Raw genomic sequence first — 10,308 nt, forward strand, 5'->3', positions numbered from 1 at the left:
ATTAAAATTAGACGAAACAAATAATCCACTTCCCCAGACACACTAGTCACATTTCACATGTTCAGCAGGAGCCTGTGGCTAGTGGCCACCATGGTGTATAGAGCACATAGAGAGGAAACATTTCCATGAGAACAGAAAGTTTTGTTGGACAGTGTTTACTTATCAATTCACTTGGTTGAAATTTAGGGTGTTTTCAGTTTTCTACCATTACAAACAGTGCTGTAGTACGTGTTGGTATCTATGTCTCCTTGAACACATGTAGGAGTTACTCTGGGAGATAAACCTAGGAGTTGAAGTGCTGGACGGGGGGTTGCGGAAGTATTCACCTTTTCAAGATACTGCTAATCTGCTCTTCAGAATGATGGTACTGGTTCTCACTCCCACCGTTAGTGTTCCTGTTGCTCAATGTCCTTATCTTTTATTTTTATTTTTATTTTTGAGACAGAGTTTCGCTCTTGTTGCCCAAGCTAGAGTTCAATGGCACTATCTCGGCTCACTGCCGCCTCCCGGGTTCAAGCGATTCTCCTGCCTCAGCCTTCCGAGTAGCTGGGATTACAGGTATGCGCCCCCACGCCTGGCTAATTTTTGTATTTTTAGTATAGATGGGGTTTCACCATGTTGGCCAGGCTGGTATCAAACTCCTGACCTTAGGTGATCCGCCCGCCTCAGCCTCCCAAAGTGCTGGGATTACATGCATGAGCCACCGTATCCAGATGTCTTTTAATTTTTATAATGTTTTGATGTTCAGCGTTTTTAAAAATTATTATTATTATTATTATTTGAGACAAAGTCTTGCTTTGTTGCCCAGGCTGAAGTGCAGTGGTGTGAACTTGGCTCAGTGCAACCTCTGCCTCCCGGGTTCAAGCAGTTCTCCTGCCTCAGCCTCCCGAGTAGCTTTTTGGACCGGTCTCTCACGCCTGTAGTCCTAGCACTTTGGGAGGCCGAGGCGGGCGGATCACCTGAGGTCAGGAATTTGACACCAACCTGGCCAACATGGTTAAACCCTGTCTCTTCTAAAAATACAAAAATTTGCCGGGCTTGGCGGCGGGTGCCTGTAATTCCAGCTATTCGGGAGGCTGAGGCAGGAGAATCGCTTGAACCCGGGAGGCTGAGGTTGCAGTGAGCTGAGATTGCGCCACTGCATTCCAGTCTGGGCAACAGAGTGAGACTGTCTCAAAAACAAACAAACAAAACATATATTCTGAGAATTAAATGAGATAAAATGTAGGAAAGAGCTTTGAAATGATACATTTCAGCATAAATGTACCGTCCCTGGGCACAGGCAGATGAATGGGTGCCACTAACAACTACCTGAGGGTCAGAGGTTGTGAGGCACAGCAGGTTTATTTTTATTTTTGAGACAGAGTCTCACTCTGTCGCCAGGCTGGAGTGCAGTGGCGTGACCTCGGCTCACTGCAACCTCTGCCTCCCAGGTTCAAGCAATTCTCCTGCCTCAGCCTCCCGAGTACCTGGGACTACAGGCGCCCGCCACCACAACCGGCTAATTTTTTTTTCTTTTTTTTTCTTTTAGTAGAGACGGAGTTTTGCCATGTTGGCCAGGCTGGTCTTGAATTCCTGACCTCAGGTCATCTGCCCGCCTTGACCTCCAAAGTGTTGGGATTACAGGCGTGAGCCACCGCGTCCAGTCAGGCACAGTGGGTTTATGTTGTGTGTAGTGAAGGGGAGAGTAAAAGACACAGAAGGACTGGTCATATTTGACTCTCATTGTATGCGGGATTCGATTTCAAGTCAGAGCATGAGGTCAAATCACATATAGTTAAAATTAGCTACTCTTTTTTTTTTTTTTTTTTGAGACGTAATGTTGCTCTGTCATCCAGGCTGGAGTGCAGTGGTGTGATCTTGGTTCACTGCAACCTCTGCCTTTTGGGGTTCAAGCAATTCTCCTGTCTCAGCCTCCTGAACAACTGGGATTACAGACGTGCACCACCACGTTCAGCTAATTTTTGTAGTTTTAGTAGAGTTTCGCCATGTTGGCCAGGCTGGTCTCGAACTCCTGGCCTCAAGCGATCTGCCCACCTCGGCCTCCCAAAGTGTTGGGAATACAGGCATGAGCCACTGTGCCTGGCTACAATTATCTGCTCTTAAAAGTCCGCACGCTTGCCCACAGTGCATCTCTCAGAAAGTCTAGTAGATTCATTTCATCCTCCAGTGTGAGAACAGATTACCTCTTCTTCAGCTGGGCACCAGAGGAAATACTGATCTTAGGTTTTTGGAGCCATGCTGAATTAAAACCTTAGCATCACACAGTGAAGCTGAACCAGCTGAGGGAATGGCAGATACAATTTCCATCATTCTTTTTTTTTTTTTTTTTAATATATTTCTTTATCCTCATTGAAGAGCTTCCATCGCCCTTAACTCTCATCTTGTGCTCACTTTGGGTCTTGTGCTGAATTCAGCTCTTATTCTTTAACAGATATTTACAGATCGCCTGTGTGCCAGATGCTGTACTAGGCTCAGATCAAGAACCCTTGCGTTTCCAGATCTTACATTCTAGCCAAGAGGCAGATAATAAACAAATAAGCAAAATGTAATTGCTAGCCAGTAGTACTATGAAGACAGAGCAAGGCACAGATTAGGAAGTTCTGGAGTGGCTTGGGAAGGCCTTCTGGGAAGCAGGATTTCATTTTCATAAACTCTGCAGGAGAGGAAGTCAACTCTGTGGGTATGGGGATGGGGGAGGGGGCCCAAGCCAGCAGAGAGAACAGTCGGTGCAAAGGCCCTGAGGCAGGCAAGAGGGTGCCTGCGTGTTTGAGCCCAGCGAGTGGAGGGAAGGTAGGGAGGAAGCCAGGGGGTGAGGTTGGAGGGCCTGTAGGCCATTGTGTTGACCTTGACCTGTGTTTTGGGTGAGATAGGAGAGCATTGGAGAGTTTTGAGCTGAGGAGGGACAAAATATGTTTACCAAGATCACTCTGGTGTCTGTGTTGAGAAAAACCTGAAGAGGGACAAAGGAGCTATAATATTTAGGGGACTGTTGTAGTGGCTCTGGTGAAAGATGGGTGAGAACTAATTAATTCTGGATATTTAGAAGTTAGAGCCACCATTGCATTTACTGTCAAATTAGATGTGGGGTATCAAACAAGATGAGTTCAAGAGAAGCTCCAAGGTCCTTAGCTTGAATCAAGGGATGGATGGACTCACTTTTAGTTGAGGTGAGGAAGCCTCAAAGCCTCACGTGAGAAGAACTACAGTGGTGGCAGTGGTAGAGATGGGGGTGGGAGAGGCCAGGGTCTCAGTTTAGGACAGGTTAGTTTGAGATCCTACCAGATACCAGGGAGAGAGATGGGGTAGGTAGGTGAATATATGTAAATCTGGAGCTCAGGTAGGAGTTCAGGCTGGAGAGCTATGTTTGGGAGTGATCAGTGTATAGGTAGCATTTCTTTCTTTCTTTCTTTCTTTTTTTCTTTCTTTCCTTTTCCTTTTTCTTCTTTCCTTTCTCTTTCTTTCTTCCTTTCTCTTTCCTTTCTTTCCTTTCTCTTCTCTTCTCTTCTTTCTTTTCTTTCTTCTGATGGAGTCTCGCTCTGTCGCCCAGGCTGGAGTGCAGTGGTGCGATCTCGGCTCACTGCAACCTCCGCCTCCTGGGTTCCAGCGATTCTCCTGCCTCAGCCTCCTGAGTAGCTGGGACTACAAGCGCTTGCCACCACGCCCAACTAATTTTTGTATTTTTAGTAGAGACGGGGTTTCACCTTGTTGGCCAGGCTGGTCTCGAACTCCTGACCTCGTGATCTGCCTGCCTCGGCCTCCCAAAGTGTTGGGATTACAGGCATGAGCCACTGCACCCACCCGGTGGCATTTCAAACCATGAGATGGGGTGAAACCTTCCAGGGAGTGAGAGAAAAGGTCTAAAGACTGAGCCCCTGGGTTCCCCATCATTAGGAGGTCAGATGAGAAGGAGCCAGCCATGAAGACTGGGAAGGAGTGGCTGTGGGGAGGTGGGTGGTATCCTACACACAGGTATCTTTTTAAGGCAGAGGGGCCCGGAAAAGGATCCTTGTAGTTTGAGTAGTTATTCCTCTCTCTGAGGACAGGCAGTTCGTTGGTGAACTGACAATGTGAAATACACATGATGCAGTTCCACCATGTGTCAAGTTTGAAAGCGCTCCCTGCCAGTAGCGTGTGGGAGTGTAGGAACGGCGATTGTAATGAGACATCACAGTGTAAAGTTCCTGAGCTCTGCTCTAGTACAGCCTGGGGACAGACGTCTGGGCCAAGAAGGGCTTCTGTGAGACAGCATGGGACAGTGGCCTGGTCAGAGAGACTTGGGCATGCATCTGAGGGCTGTAAGCCTCAGTTTCCCCATCTGTAAAATGGAACTTTAATCGCTGTCTCCATCCGGGAGGATTTTGTGAGGATTCAGAGAAACTGCACATGAAATGCTCCACCAGGCCCAGGAACTTACCAAGGTCTCACAAACGTGAATGATTCTATAATTGCCAGGCCTCTGCCAGGGGTTCTGAATGCTCGAGTGCAGACCAGAGCCCATGGGGACGCCCCTGTGCAGATCTGCTCAACCATTTCTTTCTTTTTTGAGACAGAATTTCACTCTATAGCCCAGGCTGGAGTGCAGTGGTACGATCTTGGCTCACTGCAACCTCTGCCTCCTGGCCGGGTTCAAGCAATTCTCCTGCCTTAGCCTCCTGAGTAGCTGGGACCACAGGTGCTTGCCACCACGCCCAGCTGATTTTGTCTTTTTAGTAGAGATGGGGTTTCACCATGTTGACCAGGCTAGTCTCAAACTCCTGGCCTCAATTGATCCACCCACCTCGGCCTCCCAAAACGCTGGGATTACAGGCCTGAGCCACCGAGCCCAGCTATTCACCCATTTCTTACTCCCCCGCTCAAGAAGTCACACCACTCTTGTCATTCCAAGAAATCTTAATTTCTTTATTGTTTGACTTTTTGACTCAACAATTTTTTAAAACTTTTTTTTTCTGAAACGTTCTTGTTGTTATGAGCCTTTTGTTTTGTTCTCGTTAAATGCACTCGACCCAAAATTGGTTTGGCATATCGAAAAGGAGACCAAGGAGGGAGGGGCTAGGGGCGTGGGAGGTGGGGAGGAGGCCCGAATGGACAGAAAGTTGAGGATGAGAGAAGAGGAACATAGAGACAGCGAGAAAGACATGGGGAAAGAGAGTTGGAGACAGAGAGAGAAAGGGGAAGGCAAGGGAAAGAGCCAAAAGAAACCAAAATCCAGAGAAAAAGAATGAACAAGATTTAGGAGCAAATGAGTTCAGGAGCCTAAGGAAGGGAGTAGGAGAGGAAACCAAGACCCTTCTCTGTACCGTCCCAGCTGGGGTGGGGGCATCAAGGCACCAGGTCTGGTTAGGTGGGGGGGACACCTGGGCTCTGGGGGCGGCTTTGCACTGGACTGCAGAGGTGTCCAGCCCCAGCAGGGGGCCCTGCCACACAGCTCTGAGGCCTGGAAGCCACCAGGCGATGCCGGCTGGAACAGGACCTGATACACCCTCTCTCCCTTTGATTGTCCGAGTCTGGAGAGATACAAGGAAGGCTGGGCAGGGAGGAAGTGGGCCTCCCTCTGTGCCTCAGCCCCCTGGAACTCTCCTGGCCCTCCTCCTAGTGTCGGGGGCAGCCACAGGCTGGGCTGCTTCCCAGGACGGGCCGGCTCCTCGCCTGCCCATGCCTTCACAGACCTCTGACCACCCCTCCACACAACAGAGCTCCCAGCCTAGTGCAGTCCAGGAAGGGCCATGGAACTGTCCCTTGCCCTCCTCAGAGTCGTCTGGCAAGACTGTCCCTGGCCTCACTTCTCCTCCCCATCTAGACTTCACCCATGGTCTTCTGGTGTAATGGGTTAGGCCTTTCTACCAGAAAAAGCCAGAGTTGGAACCCAACCCCACCTCTTCCCCATACCTGTTCCCTTACACGGGACAAACCACCATCTTTGGTCTGACCCCTTCTCCCCTAATTGATGGGGACAAGCCAGCCCCAGCTCCCCAGGAGAAGGGAGGGGCTTTCTAGCAGCAAAAAGGGTCCCTCCAGCCACCTACCTGTCCCCTTCCCCCCAGTTCCTTCCTAGAGCCCCTTCCCCTTAACCCAACAAAGTTCATGGCAGCAGCAGGCTGAGACCCGAAGATGTTTGAAAACTCATGGCACTTGTGAGAAAAGAAGGAGGGGCAGAGAGACGGGGAGAGGTCAGAGCAGAGGTGGAGGGGCCACCTCTGGGGAAATGGCAATGCAGGGGCTGGGCTACGGTGGCCTGGGGCTATGCTACCCCTAGAGTTGAGGGGAGGGGGCTGGGGAGGCTGGGCTGACAGGCTGGAGAGGAAGGGGCCGGGAGAGGTGCTCAGGAGACATCCCGAGCCTGGAGCTTCCAGGGTCTGGGATTTGGGGTCAAGCCCCCCAGAACATGGGTGTCCTGACCCCAGCCCTGGCAACTGGCTTCATCTTCCCTGCGGGAAGGTGGAGGGGAGGGAAGGTGATCTCTCACCTTTGCCCCTCCCCATCCCCCAGACAGACCACCTTGCCGCTCCCAGCACCCTCCTCAGCCATACCCATGCCCTCCACAACCCCAGTGCCTCCCCATTTTCCTTCCGCCATCAACCTCTCTAGGTGGGAAATCAGCCCCATCTTCCCCGGCTAGAGTCCCCAAAGCAATATACAAGAAGCAGGAACTCAAAGGGACAGCGCAGCCATCTTGACAAAGCATCTTTGGGTGTGAAGAGGTCTCCCCCCTGTGCCGGTGGGGAGGGAAGGGGGAGACAGGCCTCTGGTCCTGGGGCAGGCAGTGAGGTACACACCCCAGAAGGGCTGATGATGCTGGGCAGGCGGAGCAGGAAAGGAGGGGACAGAAATGGGTGCCAGGAAGGAAATGGGTTCTTTGTTTCGCTGTTGCATCTAGATTTTGTTTTCTGTCTCTGGATTGTAAAAAGCTGCTCTGGCGACCCGCCCGCCCCGGCGGGGACTGGGGATGCACATACACGCAGAAGTCCTGGCTGCCAGGCCAGCAGCGGCACTCTGCTCCGGAGAAACCCCAGGCTGGCCCGGGCCGCAGGCTCCCGGTGGCTTCAAGTGATGAGATTTTTTTTCTTTTCTTTTTTTTTTTTTTTGTCTTTTTTTTTCTTTTCCATTTCGTTGAAATATTTACAGCAATGGGGAAGGAGGAGGAGGAGAGAGGAAGGAGTAAGAGGGCCCCCTAGGGAAAGATCCAAGCCCAGGACCCACTCCCCAGGGAGATCCAGACCCAAAATCTGCTCCCCAGCTAGCCGAGCCCACAGGACTGGGAACTGCCCAAATATGGCCACCCCTGTGGGCTGGGGGCCCTGCGGGGAGTTGTGCTTCATCAGGAGTCGCCCCAAGGGAGGGGGTCATTGGGTGCACTGGGAGGCAGAGGGCGCAGGTTTGCTTGGGGGGCAGGGACCAAGAGCAAGGGGAAAGGAGCTTCAGAGAAAGTTCAACCTTTAAACCACCAGCCACCACTGCCCAGTCCCCCGGCCCTGTGGCCTTTTCCCAGTCTCCAGGGAGCAGGGAATTATAGCGCAGGAGGAATCTGTCCATCTGTCCTGCCTCACTGCTCCCTCGGGGTGCAGCCGGCAGCATTTCTGGCTGCGGAGAGGAGCAGCTGACAGGTTCGATCCAGTGGGGGCCTTTGACAACCTCAGAAGCTGCCCCTCCCTGCCCAGGGAAACTAAAGCCCTCATTTCCCTTCACAGGGTAGAAGGGTGGGAGAGGGGAGAGTCTGGAAGTGGGCTGCACCCTTCCAAGTTCTCCCTCCTCACTCCCCTGGGGACCTCTGGGCTCCTCCTCACTACACTTACCCCAAATAGAGCTGGTGCGTGTGGCTGGTGGGAAACCCTGTCTGTGAACCCTGGCACCTCAGGCCCCCAGGTCAGAGTCCCCTGAGGGGACTGTAGGGCCCATGGCTGAGGGGCACCTGGAGAGAGTGGCCCACCAGCAACTGCCTCCATCTGTCTCCCTCTCCCACCAGAGCCCTGCCCAGGGTTCCCTCCCTGGCCTGGGCCACCAGCCCCTGGTCCATGAGGTCCCCTCAGAGACTGGTGACCAGCTGCATCTGCCCGTCCCCATCGGGCCCTGGCCCCTCAAGGCCTGGGGCTGCCAGGTAGCCCTCATGGCTAGGACGCCGCACCTGGTAGTAGCCCTGCAGGGGATTCCGGGCCACCAGGGCTGGCGGGCGCGAGGTGTAGTAGATTTCGGGGGGGCCGGGGGGTGCGGGAGGGGGTGGGGGCAGGGCCTCACTGGGCCCCTCAGGGCTGCTGTCCGGGTAGGAGGGTGAGTCCCGCAGGTTGGCCCCGCTGGCATAGAGGGAGTCCCGGCCAGGAGGGGAGGAGAGGGGCCGGCTGGTGGCGCCGTCCTCGGCCGTGCAGCTCTCCGACTCGTCCAGATCACTCTGGTACAGCACCGACTGGGCCCGGGGCAGCAGCAGAGGCTCCTCCAGGGCCTTATAGAGAAGTTCAATCTCGGCCCGGTCAGCACCCCCGGGCCCGCCCGCCTCCTCCTCGCCCCCGCCCCCCGGCACAGGTGGCACAGGGGGCTCAGGCGGTGGAGGGCCCTTGGCCGCGCTGCTGCTCCCCCGCAGGTTGTTGTGCACCAGCTCCGAGATGATCATCTTCTCAAAGGCCGCTGCATCGGCTAGGTTCCGGCCTCGGGGCGGCTCGGGGCCCCCATCCCCGGGAGGGAAATCCCCACTTCGCAAGGAGTAACTGTTATTGAAGTTGCCGTTCAGGGGCAGGGTGTCCATACCACAGGCTTCCCGGCCTCCCAAGGGGTGCTCTGCAGGGCAGAAAGGGGCTGGTCAGGTGGAAGAGGGGCCCTGGATGCACTAGGGGGCAGTGAGGGGGTGTGGTCCGTGTGGAGAAGTGGGGCTCGATTCCTGCTGGTTTTCCGTAGGCTTCCCCCTGCCCCCTGGATCTCTGGTCTCACATTCCCTTTCTCCCTCACTGGCAGTAGACACACCAGCCCAGCAGCGTATTGATGAAAGGTGGGGGACAAGGACCAGTTCCCCCAGGATCTTGTCCCCAGCTGGACGTTCAGAATCTCAGCAGTGTGAGGAGGCCTGGGCGACAGGATCGCTTTCCTGTGCTCAGACCCTCAGCACTTAACAGCCCAAACTCAATGAACACCATCCATTATCCTCCATTCAGCTGCCAGAGGCTGTGTGTCAGGGGGTGGGGAGATGTGGGCATGGGGAGGCATCCCGAGTTCTCCTCCTTAAGTGAGGCCGTCTGAGAAGGCCACTGTCTGTCCCTCTCCCAGCCTCAGAAACATCCCCAGGGAAGAGTCACACTTACTGGGTTCCCGGTAGCTCCCTGCAGGTGGCAGCCAGAAGAGAAAAGAGAAAAGGCAAGGATGAGCTCGAAATGCAAGTCCAGGCTCCAGTTCTGGGGCAGAGAACATCCCATGCAGAGGTCCCTTGGGACATAAACCCTCCATTTCCCAACCTGGGATGCTTCCCCCGTGCTCTCACCTGGGGAGTTGAAGACAGGGGGCGAGGAGGGATTGAAGCCCACTGACTCGGCGATGAGGGTGTTGTAGGGACTGGTGCCCCCACGGGGCTGCAGCACGGGGTTGGTCAGCAAGTGGTTCCCCATGGTACCTGGCCAAGAGATCAGAGGTCACAAGGCGGCCGGGAGCCTCCAGAGACTGGAGCCAGAGGCAGAGGGATGCCTTCTCACCTCGGTTCAGGGTGGGGGTGCTGTTGATGTCACCCGCCATGAAGGAGGACTCCGTCTGCTTCCTCACAGTGTCATTCCACATCCTCCGAATTCGGCTCTGGGAACACAACCCAGATGTGAAGGGGTCCTTGGGCCACCCACCCTCTGGCGTCTTTCTGAGACTCCTCACCCGATCATCACGATCAGAAACCCAGGCCAAGCCACTCCCCACCTCTCAGGCTCCAGGTTCCAACATTCAGCCCCAGGGAGCCCTGTCTGGCCCGATACCTGGGTCCCTGTGTAGTAGCGGGTGTTGCTTCGCATGGCTGAGGTCTTGAGGGATCCGTGAGTGCCCCCGGGTGGGGAGCGGATGCAGCAGTAGGAGTGACGCAGGCACTTGCTGTACTCCTTGTGCACCTGGGAGGTGAGGACAGTCAGCTAGTCGGGACACTGGCCTCCTCTGTGATCCAGTCTCCCACAGGGCTGGTCACAAGACAGGCAGCCTTGGGAGGCCGGAGACTGAGCTTCCAATGACTATCTTTCCCTGTTCAGCGACTTGCAGGCCACAGAAACCTTAATGTCCCCTGTCCCCCAATAGCCAGCTGATCAGTTTTCACTCTCTTCTTACTCAGGCCCATCCTCTTCTCCACCTCCTCTGACA

General features: G+C 54.3%; 1 protein-coding gene and 1 pseudogene across 8 annotated transcripts in view; both read right to left on the reverse strand.

The window, feature by feature from the left end:
- Positions 1 to 4,881: 4,881 nt before the first annotated feature.
- On the reverse strand, positions 4,882 to 6,606 carry LOC129019357 (uncharacterized; annotated as a pseudogene).
- The window catches only part of ADGRL1 (adhesion G protein-coupled receptor L1), a 58,967-nt gene continuing 53,540 nt past the window's right edge, over positions 4,882 to 10,308 (reverse strand). For 5 of the 8 annotated variants that reach the window (XM_063658715.1, XM_063658714.1, XM_063658712.1 and 2 more), the window contains 5 exons: positions 9,936 to 10,064; positions 9,669 to 9,765; positions 9,461 to 9,589; positions 9,285 to 9,374; positions 4,882 to 8,766 (listed from right to left, as the gene is read on the reverse strand). In XM_063658715.1, coding sequence (XP_063514785.1) covers positions 8,024 to 8,766; positions 9,285 to 9,374; positions 9,461 to 9,589; positions 9,669 to 9,765; positions 9,936 to 10,064 — 1,188 coding nt within the window. In that variant the 3' untranslated portion in view covers positions 4,882 to 8,023. The remainder of the gene's footprint in view (positions 8,767 to 9,284; positions 9,375 to 9,460; positions 9,590 to 9,668; positions 9,766 to 9,935; positions 10,065 to 10,308) is intronic. The other 3 variants (XM_063658718.1, XM_054461734.2, XM_063658717.1) reach the window with 1 other exon arrangement.

This window comes from Pongo pygmaeus, chromosome 20 (genome assembly GCF_028885625.2).
Source record: "Pongo pygmaeus isolate AG05252 chromosome 20, NHGRI_mPonPyg2-v2.0_pri, whole genome shotgun sequence".
Taxonomy (NCBI): domain Eukaryota; kingdom Metazoa; phylum Chordata; class Mammalia; order Primates; family Hominidae; genus Pongo; species Pongo pygmaeus.